Genomic DNA, 15,445 nt, shown 5'->3' with positions numbered 1-15,445 from the left:
GGCTTTCAAGAGAAACAAAACTCTGAATTCCTTTTTTTTTTTTTTTTTTTTTTAAAAAAAAACCTGTGATGCATTTTTCACCATCAAATTTATAGCGAGGAATGCAATTAGACCCACTGAAATTTTGAAGAACAATAAGTTTTGAAGTTAAATTTCAAGGTATATTTCCACAGCCTTTTCTAAGCCAATATAAGCACGCCCTGCCCACGTTCGGCGCTGGCTAGACCTAATCCTCCTCTAGATTAAAACTGCTAGCAGCTAGGAGCGTGATACTGTGTTCGTGCTCACAGTGGTGGTGTTCAAGCTGGCCGGTGTCAGCGTGCACAACACAGCACAACAACAGCAACTCAGAGAGAAGCGACACTAGCAGCGAGCCCCCAGGGCAAGGTCCGATCTTCATTCGTTCAACAGAGGAGCTAAACCAGCAAGAACTTAATAGGAACAAATGCTTCAACGCTGAAGTTTGCAAAGAGGAGGGACAACAGCCCCTGCGGAAACGCACCTCTGGCCAGTGGAACGAGGCACGAGGCAGGACCGCTTCGCACAGGATCACCGTGACATCGCCAATCCTCAAAAAGGGCGAAAAGGGTGCAAAGGAGTGCTGCTGTGTCTCTGTGGGCTCGCTGCCTCCTTGCTGCTTCACGGGAACGTAACATTCAGCGAGGCCTTGCGACATGGGACCGTGACTGAAGTTGGGTGTGATACCTTATGCTACCCAGTCTTGATGCAATGATGTGGCCAGGAATTTGGGAGAACTGAACTCCTCTTCCCTCGCTGCGCTCCAGACCTCCTGTGGCGCCCCGGGCAAGTCTTCCAGGAAAACAAACAGGGCCAATAACATGCCTTATCCCGCAGAATTGCTGCAAGGCCTACGATGGTGAAGCCCTTGGACTTTAAGTGCCACAGTTTCACAAACACCTTATATCTGGGATCACCGAAGGAGATGGCAGCCTTCCTCCTGCCCCACATCCTGCTCTGGTGCTGGCGCAAACATCTGGGCAACAGCCCAAACGAACCCAACGAGGAAAATGATCCAGCTTAAAATGAACCCAGCCAAAAACAAACATTCAAAAACTCCAACCTCAAGATAGGGAGTTTTAACCCAGCCCAGCCCTCCGACCCGGCCCGCGGCGGGCACACCCGCGCTTGCATGGGCACGGCAAGAAAATCAAGTGGCTGGAGGTGGGCAGGGGGCTGCACTTCCGCGTCCCTCAGTAGCACTCACTCACGCCGGATGAAAGAGCGTCCACGGAGACGGCCTAAGGGAAGGGAGTCACACACACATTCCAGACAGAAGTACTGCCTTGCTTCGGCTTCCTGACATTAACACCTTTGGTTTCTAAAATTAAAGGGATAGGCATCCTCACAAAAGTGATGAAGACCAGGTGAATCACATCCCCATCTCAGGTGCAGAAAGGAGAGAGATTAGAATCATTGCAATTATGCTGGCACAACGCAAAAACACATTTCTGCCCTGTACCTTGCAGAGACTCTTCCCCAGAAGCACATCCAGCACTTTGGGAGAGCGACAAGAAAGGACCAGCAGCGGAGTAGGGGAACTCCGAAACATCAAGCACACGGACAAAGGGCGCGGACAGACACCCTGAGCCTTTTCCCTACCATCCCCACAGTGTAACGTCTCAAGGGGATGAGTCTAGGAGCTGGACAGCAACTCCTCCATGCCTAGGAAACCCCCAGAGCTCTGACAGACATCCTAAAGGTATCGGTAACAGATTATGGAATTGCAGTCATCTGTCCCCTGGGAATAACATACAGTCCTTTGGGATTTAATGATTTACTGGCTGTCTTAGCAGAACACAGGAGTGACATTGCATTTATACTGCAGAGACTTTGTACTCAAGCTTTACAAAGGACCTGATCCTACAAAACATGCAGCGCCCAAGACTTCATCGAGAAGTCCTGACAGACAGAAGTACACACTGCTTTCAGGGTTTGGGTGCTACAGACAGCAGAATGAGGATTAAAGAGACAAATGATGTTTGTTATGGATTTGGCAGCAGAGAACACAAACAGAAGTGGTCTAATTCAGTCAAACTATCATGACGCTGAATGCTCCAATTTGTTAGTTCATAGCTCTGCTGCAAACAAACATCTAGCTGGAGGCATGGCCATGTTTACAAATATCATTTTCAGCTACCAGAAAACTGAGCAATTCAAAATGATTAGTTATCACTTCAAAATGGTAAATACTAGCTTTTTACCTTTGGTGCAGCAACAAGGCAAAATAAGATGGAACTACAACTAGGCATTAGCACCTACAAATATTCCTTGATTCATGCTGTGTTCCTGCTGCTCAGAGTCATTCTCTCCCACCACAATGACTTTTGAAGACACTTACACTCTCGAAGATCCAGGCTACACGAGTACCAGAAGCCTTTTGTTTGGTCAAACTCTGCCCTACTGGTTCTTTTCTTGAGGACGTTGAGAAAGGTCGAATTTTACACCTCCTCTGTGCTTTTGCCAAAGAAGGTGTCAACCCACCTTCTTCCTGTTGTAGCCCAGAGGTGGATGCACCCTCCCTTGGAGGATAGGGCAAGTCCAGACAGACTCGGCTGCTTCACGTGACTTGGTAACGCACCTGCAACACAAGGGTGAATGACTGCAGTCATCCTTCTAAATCCACGAAAGTGGCCGAAAACTGAGAAGAAAGGAGAAAGTTCAGTCCGCAGGGGGCCTGCTAGCCCCATGGCCAAGGGCTGCCACTGATAGGGTTTGTCTACTTTGGCATTTCAGTTCAAATCAAGGGCACGCTTTTGAAGCAAATCTCCTTTCCCTTGTTACTGCGCTTTGGTTTGCACAGCGGAGCAGTCGCCAAGCACACAGACTAGGTGCTTTTCAGATGAAATTTAACAGGCTGATGTGGGCCAGGAGCACACTCAGTGCACTCGAGTGGCTACGCCATGCTCTCCAGCTGAAAGCCCACAGGCGTTCGTTCAGTCCCTGGGACCACATCAGAGCTAATCCAAAGTAACCCCCAAAATACACGCAGCATGGAGGTCAGGTCTCAGCACAAACGGTTTCACCCTACTGGCCCACTCCCTTTTAATGCTACGCTTACTTCCTAACGCAGGCACTGGCTAATCGCTCCATGCCGGTAATTCTTACGAGAGAATCCTCCAATTATTCATCTGAGGGACGTTTGCAAAGACCAGGACTATCATCTAATTAGGCCCACGCATGATTTTCTGCTTCACAAGAAGCACAAGGGCCCAGCCAGCAGCCAAGGCTTGTTTGCAGAGCATGCAGAACACGCACTGGAATACAAATAAAGGCATGTTCACCTTCTGCAGCAGTTGCAGAAAGTTACAGAGCAGCACTCTGGAAAACCAATGCCTCTTTATTAGAATATCTGAGATTTGAACTTTGACTTTCAAATTGAGAGAGTACATCAAAATAAGCATTTTACTTTACTGCAGATTGATTTTCGTCAAGTGTTATCTGTTTGACAACCATCAGTCTTACATAGGAGCAACATTTCTTTTTTGCTCTGCACCTTCCAAGGTATAAGGCTCGCTCCACACTGGAAAGCCCAAACAAGTTCCCATTTGTAAAATGTGAAACAAACTGTAAAACTGAAAAACACATGCCTCACATTAAGAAACAAGGAAACAGGTCACAAGCCATTCCTGTGTGACCCACACACGACCCACGTACAAAGTATAGGCAAACCGCAACGTCTCTGCCACTTCATCAGGAGTGCCCACACCTTGCCACTTCATTTCCCAGGGCTCTCAACGCTTTTGGTCTCTGCTATTTTAGAATCACACCCCCTCAAAATCAACTTATTTCCACATCTTTTAGCCATCTAGCTCACATCTTTTCTTATTCCTCCTTGCAATTCTTTTTATCTAATTTTGCCTCTGGTTTCCAATCACCCTAGGCAACAGTGACAGCTGGGAGCAGATTTAACCTGAGAGAAACGGTTTGTACTCAAAATTGAATGAGAAGTTAAGCATGGGAGATATTCCTCACTATAATCCAAGCTTTTTGCACAAAGGTAGCACAAGGGGATGGCTTTTACTCTTAGGAGCCCTGCAACAAACTCTGCCGATGAATGCAACAATCCCCGTTTGTGCAAAACCGCAAAGACCAACGTGACGGATGAGCCACGGGCCGCCCCAGGGCGCGGCAGCCACGGAGCTGTGTTAGCATCAGGGCTTGCAAACTCGGGCACGGAGCCACGCGGCCTCAGGACTCCTGGCTGATGCCAGCTCCCACCTGGCTAGCGGGCTGCAGCCGCCCTCCACAGGGACCTCCCGCAATCGGCCGCGTGCGAGCCGGCTCCCTTCCCTGCCGCTCTAACGGATCCCTTGTTCCTTCTCCTCCCCATCCCTGGGAGCTGAAAGGATGGGGGAAGCCCTTCACCTGTGTCTAACAGAGATGTTCTCCTCCTTCCCCACTCGTATTTCTGCACGGTGAGGCCACCCCTTTGGGATAAAATTGTTTGTGTTTTCCCCCATACGGAAATTATCACAAATGTCCAAAAGGGAGAAGACAAAACACGTCCCACTGAAATAGCTTTTACTCCAGCCACAAAGTTTTGCGATGATATTTTAAATGAAAAAAATCTCTGCAACATTGTTTTGGCAAACTACATCCCTTTGGTTTCAACTTCAGCTGTAATTCCCAAAGTACCTCTTTTCCACTGAGAAGCGAAGGTTTTGCATGTCTGCTAATACCAAAAGGGAGAGCCAGAAAATTTAATCAGGTCAGTTTTACAGCAGGGAGCAGTACATTGTGGTAGAAAAGACTTATTTGCAATGCTTTTGCAAGCTTGCTTGAGCTCCTGAGAAGCGCCCTATGAACAGTGAGAGGCCAGGCTTCAAATAACCCCACAGCTAGTTGAGGTGAAAGAACAAAATCACAAATTTACTTGAAGAAGTTAGTTTTGGCAACAAAGGTTATTCACCCACAAAAGACCACCCAGTCTTTGGCGTTTTCCAGGATCCTTCACGATACCAAAAAACCCTAGATATTTCACGAGCGGCTTCCTCCTTGCCAAAGGGGACACACTCCTTCAGCATCCTCAAATCTTGTGATCTGATCACGAAGCTCACAAAGCCAGAAATGCGAATTTGAGATGAAAACCTCAGCTCTCTGCTGAAACAAACCCAAAAGGAACCCTAACCCTCCGTGGGCGCAGGGGAAAGCCTGAAAGTGTGAGCGACCTGACCACACTAGAATCAACTTTAAAAGGGAAAGAAAAAGGGAAAGGAAAAAAAGAGCCTAAACGTGCATACGCAAATTTTTTATGAGGATTTTATGAGGAAACCTCAAGTTGGGGGGCACCAGGAAGAAAGGAAAAGGAGTGGATTCTGCACAAGTTTGCTCATTTTGCTGAGGCCCTCAGACCACAGCGACACCCTTTATCCATCATTGGCTTCGTGGCCTGTTCGTGATCAAGCTAACTCGCTCTTTAGACCCTTACCGTTCCCAGCAAAGCCATCAACGCTTCGCTTAATTTCCAACCATTCTTGCAAAGGACATTTTTGTCCTTTGAGGACAGTAGCCCGCGGGGACAGCTGGTTTATTTAGCTATTTAACATCGCAACTTTGTTCTTGGCCGTAACAATGGCGTGTGTATACAGTAAATCCCTGGGATGAGCCGCTTTGGGTTCTGACTATGGGCCTGCTGAACCGTGCTTCCTTTACACGCTGCGACAGGTCTCTAACCACGATAATCCAATACAAAGCACCATCTCCCTTGCTCAACAGTTTCCGTCAGCGACACCAAACTCTTCCTCTCCCACTGCTTAAATACGTCTTTGATATTCCCAACATTTGGCCAGAATAAAGGACTCGCCCTCTCTAAAACAGGCAAAACATGCTTATATTACTTTAGTTTTGCAGATCCCCAGGAGCACAAACATCGCCCACCTGAGCTCCCCGGGGACAGAGCTGGGGCGGGGGGGCGGTCTGCCAGACAAGCGCATCGCTTTGATTTCAAGCGTTTCAGTCACCGATGCTCAGCTCTGAGTTAACTCAGCAATTCTCCAAATTCTCAGACGGAGGCAGTTTACCAGCCAAACAAATGCAACTACCAGCTCTTGCTAGCAGAAGCCGGATTTTAGACAATGCCCCGGCTCCCGGAGGCAGGACCAGCGCAGGCAGAGCAGGTCGCCTCGCACTGGAGCGACTCACCACCCCCAGGGCACCAGCCTAACGCCACCAAACCCCATCGCCACCAAACCCCATCGCTCCGCTCCGGGGCTGCTTGCAGAGCTGTGCTACAGAGTCAAGGCTACAATACACTCACAGGGTGGCTGACAAAGGGCTTTTTACCCTCTTTTCTCACTGCAAAAATAACTATAGGAACTGCATCTAGGAATCTGTCAAGAGAGTTCTGCAAAGGCAGAAGTTGGGCAACGCCAGATACACGTGTCTGTCTATATTAAGTTTGCCTCTTGCCCTGCATGCTCACACTGTAAAACAGCTTCTAATTACATCCTCACTTTCTGTTTTTACCACACTGAGTTTGGAGGAGGCCAAAAGGGAGAAGAATACACAGGACAGCAACCAAAAACATTTCCTTCACTTTTACTTGGTTTTGCAACACGAGCAAGACAGAGACATGCCCTCTTTGGAAGGCCAACAGATTGCTGCTCACAGCTGATTTTAACTTGCCAACCAACGCATTTTTCCCAGCAAAGTTCTGTATTTAACACACAGTGTTTGCAGCCTGCTGCAACCGCTCTATCAGCGAAAAAACATATCAAGTGCCCCTCTGACAAGCCACAACAGGGGCTTCAAAACCAGCAACTACTCAAGTGGCCAGGACAGCCCAAAGCCGCAGCACAGAAAGCGCGCACTATTTTAATAATCAGGAGAGTAGATGGGACCGAACTCTGAAAGTATTCATACAACAGGCTTTTTCTAGCAGCAAATCAGCTTCCCAAGCTGCTCCTGCAGCCAAAATTTGTCAGGATTTGCGCCAAGTTGCAACCTCATTAGATACTGGCAAATGTAACCCAGCACAAGACATGTCGGGAGAGGGAAAAATATATAAGCAATTTTGTAAAATAAAAAAGGATGGAGAGATAGTAGCCTCTCTGCCTCCATCCCGTATCGCTCTGAAAGACCTCACCTCCCAGCACATTTGCCTACAGACAGCCCTGGGACCCACGCACCCCCGGCATACTGCGACAACGGCAGGGATGGAGCCTTAGGCTGAAGCCTAAAAGGTGACCCTGGGTATCACAGCGCAGCGACCTGCCAGGAGTATATCGACTGAAGCAAAGGCACGTAACCGAACACGTCGCGGCACATCGCCTCAGCTGCCAGCGCGGTCAGGAGAGGTCCCCAGCGGAGCCGCGCAGCTCTCTGGAGCGCTGTCCTCCTTGGCTTTCCGAACAACGGTGTCCAGAAACGGACCTGGCCCTGGTACAGCACCCGGAAGGGGAGTGCAGGCAAAAAAGGATCCTGGCACCGGGAATTACAGAGGGAGGCTGCCTAAGTGCCCCAGCAGCTCCCGGCTCTCCGGAAACGTGGAGGCACTGCGGCTCGCGGCAGGCAGACTTCGGAGGCTTTGCGGGGAGTCAGTTAAAGCGCTGCTGGGAGCAAAACAGAGCGCGTGTGAGAGCATCGAGCCACGACAAAGGCAGGGATGGTGCAGAAGAGACGGGGACAAGAGGCGCTCTTTCCCCCGCTCCAGCCACGGCCGCTGGGCGACGAAGCGGATAGACCAACGCGGCTCCCAGCAGCACCCTCCAGGCCACGCCACCACCTGGGAAAAGGGCTCACCGCTGCCCTTTCCCCTTGCTGCGGGGCCAGAAAAACGGCAGAACAAATGAGAAAGCCAGGACCGGCACGGCTAAGCACGCGTCTCCCTGCAGCACGGCGATAGGTCCCAACAAATACATCACGTTTTAGACTGAATTTCCCAGTGTGATGGGAAACATGAATGCATTGTCTCCCCCTGTAATACACTAACATGCTTCCCTGGCTGATACGACCTTCAACGTAACAGAAAGCTTCTTTCTTAACCAAGGCGTTGGAATAAGTGTCTGCAAGCCTTGTCTTACCAAATTACCATGATGTCTGAAATTTAGGATACCCCCATTATTTTTCCAGCTCTGTCATGGAGCAGACCAGCCCCACGTCACAAGAAATCCCCTTGTAAGCCTTCTGATGATTTTCATTTATTATTCACTTACCGCAAATCCTTGCCGTTAACAGATTGCACTGGGGGAATCAGAACTTTCAAAGCCACAAATCTCCTAATAACTATGGCCTCTTTATGCATGCTTCAGGATTAGCCATGTCATCTGGTTAGAAACTCAAAGCTGCTCTTCATTATTGGATTGAACCTGCCTCTAAACGTTGAAAAGATTGGCAGCGCTGCCACCGATTTCAATCACATGAGATCATCCGTTACACGACATCTTCCTCCCGGACACATCAAGCACAGTGGCACGAATTTCCGCTCCACTACTGCACCAAAGACCCAGAAACCTCCCTCAAGCACATTACTATCACTCCTAGCAAACAGCATTGGCGTAAACTTGGCGGCAAGCACACAGAATAAATCAGCACGTTCAGACCTCATATTGGCTCCCAACATGCAAACCAAAGGCAGTTTTACAACTATCTGCTCTGTAAATTAAGAGCGCCTTTAGTTGCTTTGAAAAAATAAAGAGCTTGTTTAGTCAGTACATCAGCTTCTTCAAAGAGTCTACTAACTAATTAGCCATACTGAGTTACTATTAAAATACAGAGCTTACATGCAATACTCCTGATGATAACAGAGCTGGTGCTTTGGTACCGCAGCTATAGTATTAGCACAAACTGTTCTTCAGATGCATTTTCCTACAGGCTCCAAATTATACTTTAGACTGAGCATTTTCCTTTTCTACAATAGATATGGGAATTCACTTGCTTCATTTATAAGTTCAAAGCAGTAATAGTTTTTTAGCCCGTGTGCAGATCAAGAATTTGAATATTCAGCAGACTGGAGAGAGAGTGAGAGGGGATGGAAGACAGACACAGAACGGAAGACAGCAAAACCAAAAACAAAAGCCGCAGTAAAAAAAAGACAGAAGTAAAAAATAGTCGCTGTACTACAAACAAGCCATACAGCTGTTCCAGATCAACTTTTGCAGGAAAAGGGTTTGTTTGATTTAATCCACAGGGCACATCAGCTAGAGGCAAACAGTCCCTCCTAGATGCAGACAGGCTCTCAAAGCAATACACAGTTTACAAACCCCCACAAGATATGCAAAGCTCAGAGAAACAGACTGCAAGGCTCACAAATTTTAATTCCAAGAGTTTTTACCCATCCCTGCTTCTTACAGAGCGGGTTTATTGGGCAGATGAGCCTTCGCTACTTAAAGATCAAAGGCAACAGCATCACAGGAAAAGAAGTTTCCTTCCCCTTTCGACTTTCATTCATCTGCTCTAGCTGCAGTTCTCCAGGTTTACTTACGGGAGAGAAAAGCAGGTATGCATACGAGGGCTCTGTTCTGCACTTCCTGCATGCCTCCAGCTCACATTAAAACTGGATTTCTCTCCTCCTCCCCTTTCCGCTTCACCACCACCTACTAAACCAACCTGCCCCACCCACAGCACTAGGAGCAGTTTTCAGAGCTCTTCCAGCTCCGTTGTGCCCAAAAGGGAATTGCCATTTCTTGCTCCAAACGTGTTGCACATTGTGTTTCTAAATTTCAGAGTACAATCCAACCGCGATAAAACTCATGCGTGTCCCAGCAGAGGAGGAAAACTAAAAATCCCCATTGCAAATGATCACAACCACTGAATTAGTAGCTTACACATGCCATATAACTAATTTCCTTCCCCTTCCCTTTTTAAACTTTCACTGAAGGTATTGATTGGACTTGTCAGCATGCTTTCACGTAAGACTGAATTCAATTAAACCTAACACAACCAATAAGACAGCAGGTACTGGACGTCTGCTTAAAAATAACAAGTGGCAACTTGTAAATTGAAACAAGCACGTTCCATCATATATTTTGCGCCTACTGCCTGCACAGAAAAAGCCAGCAGCCTTATCCTAACCAGCAACTGTTTGCAAGTAGCAAGAGAGCAGCAGAGCAAATGACAGCATCTGCTTTCACACGCGGGATCAGAGTTTAATCCGAGCTGCAGCCACACAAATCTAGAGGGGCTAAATTAAAAATCAGTACAGTGACTCATCCCATGCAGAGAAGCATAAATTCAGAATCTGGACAGCTATATACTCCTTAAGAAAGCCTTTTATTTAGTTACAAGGATTTCTTCGTTGGATAAGCTGGGAGGCTGGATCCCATCTCCACTGCAGGACATTCATGCTCCTCTAGCAATGCAGAAGGGCACTGGACAGCCTGCATGCAAAGCCAGAGAAATCCTTGCTGGAAACACATACTCCTAGCAACTCCACCACGCGCACTTTAACGTAGAGAAGAGGTATGTCGGAGCAAGGCCGACAGGACAGAAATTGTAGCTAAAGCAGCACTGTGCTATTTTCAGTCTTCCAAAAAAACCGCCACCGCAACCCAGCGTACCCTCAGGCTGCCCTAATCCACACGGATCCTCCGATTCCAGCAGCCAAACCCCGACCCCCCTGAAGTCAACGGGCACTTTGCCACCGGTCCCGCAAGAGCCGGATTTCCTCGGCGAAGCACGCGGATGGCTCAGAGCCACGGTTGCTCCGTCACAGCCCTTGGGGAAGTCGTGCCAAGCGAGGCCACGTGCCGCCTCTGCCCAGCCCGTCCTCGCCACCAGCTCCACTGGAGACGGCCGCTTTCCACGCATGCCTCCCCTCCTCGCCAGCCGTAACGCCACCCTTCCGCAGCAGCCAGTTTCTTGTTTTGTTTTGTTTTGTTTTTTTAACCCAATTAAAGCAATTCATCACAGTCATAACTTTGTTGCAGACAGCAGTATCAAAAAAGCCCACCTGGAGGCCTTTTTGTTCAAAGACAAAGCGGACTTTGTGGACTCTACTTGTCGGCATTTAGTCGGATGAGAAGCAGCTAAACAAACCGTCTCCATTTGCCGTGCTCATGAAAGTCGCACATGCAGCGGATAACCTGAACAAATTGTCACCAAGCACAATAACACACGCTTAAGCAGCCACACGCACCCCAGAAACAAGAGACCCCCATTCATCTTCATCACCATCACATCCTGTTTCCACGTCGATGATGAAACCCCCCCCCCCCCCCATTATGCATTAGGACTGAGGTACTGAAAACAAAAAAACACCAAAATCACACAACACGCACCTGTGGATCCTCTCATTTTTATCCGGCGTTATCTGGACGCTCAGGCACCGTTAGCAGCACCATGAGTTACAGGCAAAACCTTAAAATCAGCCCACCTATTGCTAAAGCCTTTACTCTGAAATATGGTAGCGCTTATTCTCCCAAGAATTTTTTTTCTTTTTTGGCTGGGATATTTACTCTCACATGGATCAGATACAGAAATATATACACATACAGATACAAGGCACATATGCATAAAATCCACTCATGTGGATGCCATAAAAGTGCCATATGTTTTATGCATTAGACTGGGATGAAATCATAAAACATGACTGAGATACTACAGCTCCCACACATATGTAACATATATTGGAAGCAAACACTATATAATATTGATAGGCCCAATTCTGAGAAGTGCTGGAGGACTGTTTCCAGTTACCTATCAGCACGGTGCCAGGCGAACGTCAGGGGGTCTAGAGGTGTTCAACAGAATAGCTGTTAAGACATTAGAGGCTGTAATAGTTAGCATTTAGTACAGGACGACGATACAGATATTAATGAAAGTTATAGGATGGCTAAAAATCCAACAAAAATGGTTATCAACCTCCAAAAGAACCTTCAAGATTAAACCTGTTGTGTCCTACTGGATTTTGCAGCTACCCCTTACGTACCTATGATGATGCGTATGCAGCAGGCAACGCAACACAAAGCCTCACCACCGTGAAGGGACTGGATTCGTACCAGTTTCGTTGCTTCACATCTGCTGTTCCCAATCTCACATTTCATGTGACGAAGCAGAATCGCCTTTGCTAACGCAGCCACTGTATTTTTCATGCAAGACGCTATACGTTCTCAAAAGCAGCGCTGGCTAGGCTGCCCGTGCCACCAGAAGGCAAGGGGGATAAGGGGCAGCATTGTCCTCACAAAACACTCCTTGTAGTGACGCCGACTAAAGCCCTGAACTTCAGAGAAGTTTCTGGCACGGACTCTATAGAAACATGTTGGCAAACAGCAGAGAAAGAGGTTGTCAGCTGTCCAGATGTTCCTGCCCCTTGAAAATCCCAACATATTGGCCAGCTTAGAAGTTGCCCTTCCTCTCCAATCGCTTTTCCCCACAGCATCGTGCCCTCTTCCCCCACCGCAACGTTTTCGCGTTCCTTGCAAGGGAACAGAGGCTGGAAGCTCTTCTTTCCTTCTCTAACTCTGTTTCTCCTAAGCACATAAGCAAATGTAGGGAAGAGAGGCAGCTCCTTCTTCAAATGAGGAGAACGCAAAGCCAAAACAGGAAGCCAACAATTTGATCAATACTCTTTAATTTAATTAGCTTTGGACAACACTCAAAGTTAATGCCTTAGAAGAGTCACCACAGGCTAACCTCAGTTTGCCAGACGGATTATTTTCACAAATTACAAAATAAAAAAAGATATAAATTCTGGAGGGGCTGGGGATGAATTTGCCCACCTAGAGAGACTTGCCTTCAGCAAAACAGGCAAGAGTCAGATGACTTACCTAACAGTTGATCCCCTATAAAGAAAACTCTTGCTAGCACCCTGTTTATTCATGTATTTTGTGACATTTCAGTTTTATGTTTAAGCATAACTAACATATTCGTCTTATTTTCCTTCTGTACCATTCTGACAAAGTCAGTCCTCACAGAGGAAGACAGCTATGGAGCCACAGCAGTACTGCCCGTTAGCCCCCAGCATAAACTCCCAGCTCGCCCTGAAAATAGTCACAAAGGCCATTTGCTGCACATAAAAGCTTGTTACCTCCTACAGTTTATTACATTTTAGCTAAAAAAATCAGACCTCTAAAAATATATACGTAACAGAGTTGTTAATATAACACATCAATCTCTCACTAATATCTACCATATTTTAAGGTCTATTTAGCCTCGCCAATATACATACATAAATTCTAATGTATTGGATCTGGACCAGAAGCTAAAAGCCAGGACACGAGGCCTGAAGTAGCCGTCTGGATATATGTCCAAATTTGGCAGTTTAAACTTATACATAATCATCATTACTCAGACTCAAGGATGGGAGGGCAGATCCTTAATCCCTGTTAGATTTACTGATTTAATAATTTACTAGATTTACTAATTTCCTTATTGCATTTACTGACCCAGTCGCTAAAGGATTCGAAAAGGAGGTCCTTAACTACGGAAATGGTGACTGTAGCTCAACGCTTGCTCTGCATCATTTATGACACCTCAAAGAGGGGTCAACCACCTCTACAGGCTAGTGTGCCAAACTCTGTGTTTTTATCTCCAAATGAGGCCTGAAGCCTGCGGTGGAAACTCGGTGGAAGCCAGGTGCTGGCATGGGGCTCTGCGCTCATCCATCGCCCCGTTACCCGCCACTCAGTATCTGCTAATGCATCTTTGGCACCCACGTTGCAGAGGTCTCTCACTGCTGGTTGACAATCCAAGTAAAAGATAGCACTTAATGAGCCCAAAGTGCAATAGCCTGGAGTAAATTAATCCAAATCATGACCCCACAGTGTCATCAGGGAATTAATCTCTTAGATGCAAGCCGGCAGATTTGAAAACCGCAGCCCCTCCAGACACCAGCGGTTGAGCACCCAGCTACAGACGCGGGAGCAGGCCCAGCCTTTGGACGTGCTCCACCGCTCCGCCCCACGTCAGCTGCAACCCCGCAAGACCAACACCCCTGAAATTCAGCTCCAAAACCCTGGATGGACGCCGCCTGAGGAACGCCAGGATTGGGGCCCACAGCTCTCCACCCCCGTGCTGCCGTTAAATCCACAATCCCCCCGCGGGGAGGAGGAGCAGGGCTGGAGTACGGCACCACGAAGCGTGCCAACCTGCCATGCTGCACAGATGCAACATAAAACCCGCAGTGACAACTCCGGCTCCTCCAGGGTCCTGACTGCCAACTCTGCTCCCGAGGAAGCAATGGAAAAAAACCACCAGCTCCCACATGCTGTGCGCAGGGTTACCGGAAACTTCTGTCGGTTTTGCTCAGACTAACCTTTTTAAGTGTTCGAAAAATGAGAAGCACTTCCACAGCCACCAACCACGGCCAACTCTGGAATATCTGACGGGGCTGGTGCAGGCTGCAGGCTCGTGAAGCTCTGCCTTCACCCCAGCACCACGAGCCCCGGAGGACAGCCCTGGGGAGCACGGCCGAGCACCGGCTGCAGGCGTGAGGTGCCCGTCCCTGCCGCACACACCGGCGTTCGCAAGGAGGCTGGGGTGCCAATGCGCTAAACCTGTTTTTACCGTTTAGGTCGCAGATGTTCTTTTATGCCTATGTAAGCTTCATCCAAACCATCTTTCTCAGCACTCCTCTTAATTGCGATTCGCCTGCACGTGAAAGACAGTAAGCACGCACTCAGCTCTATACAGGCCTTTGAAGTCAGTGCAATAGCTTAAAAACTGCAAGTTACACCATCGCCTGCTGGCATACAAACGTACAGTGACGGCACCGACACCAGGCTCGCTGGTTAAGGCCGCTGGGCAGAGTTTCAGGTTCTCCGTGTTGAAGGAAAGGAGGAAAGTGAGTGGACTTGCGTTTCCCCTCATTTACTGAATCTCTTTTGAGATAAAAGGGGTCTAGGAAAGAATCAGTTATTCTCAGACTCACACATCATGCTTACTTCCAAGGATGTGGTAAGGTCAAACTATGACTAGGTAAAAGACAAAAAAAAAAAAAAGAAAGAAAGAAAGAAAGAAAAAAAGGAGCAGGGGGTGGGGGAGAATCACACAGACACAGAGTAACCAAAAGAAGGTGTAAAAACAATACCTGATTCATAAAAGTGAGAAACGTGACCACGCCTGGGGGAAGGAAGTCACAGCCAACATCTAAAGTCCAGAGAACAAGGGAAAAAAGAAAACTATTTCAGACTTGCCTAACAAGTAAGAATTGCTTGTTTCTGCTTTGAGAGCAGCATTTCTTTGACCACCAACGCGACCAACAGTTACAAAAGGAGAAATCTAAAAAACAAAATGCTAAACTATGCCATGTCAAAAGGCTGCTGTCCCACGCCAGCGATATTTAGGACTAGACTGTACTGCCAGTTTGCATTCACAGACGCTGCTTACAGTACAAAAACAAAAGCCGTTTCCCTACCATTTATATAGCAAGAGAGACAACAGCACTCATAAAACCCTATATAAAGCTTTTTTGTGAGCCTTCTGGTTTGGGGTCCGATCTGATCAGCCCCTGAAGTCAGACCTTATGCCAGCAAATGGTGCAGCGGGT

General features: G+C 47.7%; 1 protein-coding gene across 4 annotated transcripts in view; it reads right to left on the bottom strand.

Annotated features, from left to right (window-relative positions):
- LOC104147771 (PDZ domain-containing protein 2) overlaps window positions 1-15,445 on the bottom strand; it is a 213,056-nt gene that overhangs the window by 76,276 nt on the left and 121,335 nt on the right. The window contains exon 1 of one of the 4 annotated variants that reach the window (XM_068925092.1): window positions 9,443-9,485. The exons of the other annotated variants lie outside the window; for them this stretch is intronic. Coding sequence (XP_068781193.1) covers window positions 9,443-9,465 — 23 coding nt within the window. The 5' untranslated portion in view covers window positions 9,466-9,485. Of the gene's footprint in view, window positions 1-9,442; window positions 9,486-15,445 lie in introns of those variants that run through there. 4 annotated transcript variants of the gene reach the window in all.

This window comes from Struthio camelus, chromosome W (assembly GCF_040807025.1).
Source record: "Struthio camelus isolate bStrCam1 chromosome W, bStrCam1.hap1, whole genome shotgun sequence".
NCBI classification, from domain to species: Eukaryota; Metazoa; Chordata; class Aves; order Struthioniformes; family Struthionidae; genus Struthio; species Struthio camelus.
The sequence above is the reverse complement of the archived record's forward strand: the minus strand, read 5'-3'. Positions and strand labels throughout refer to the sequence as shown.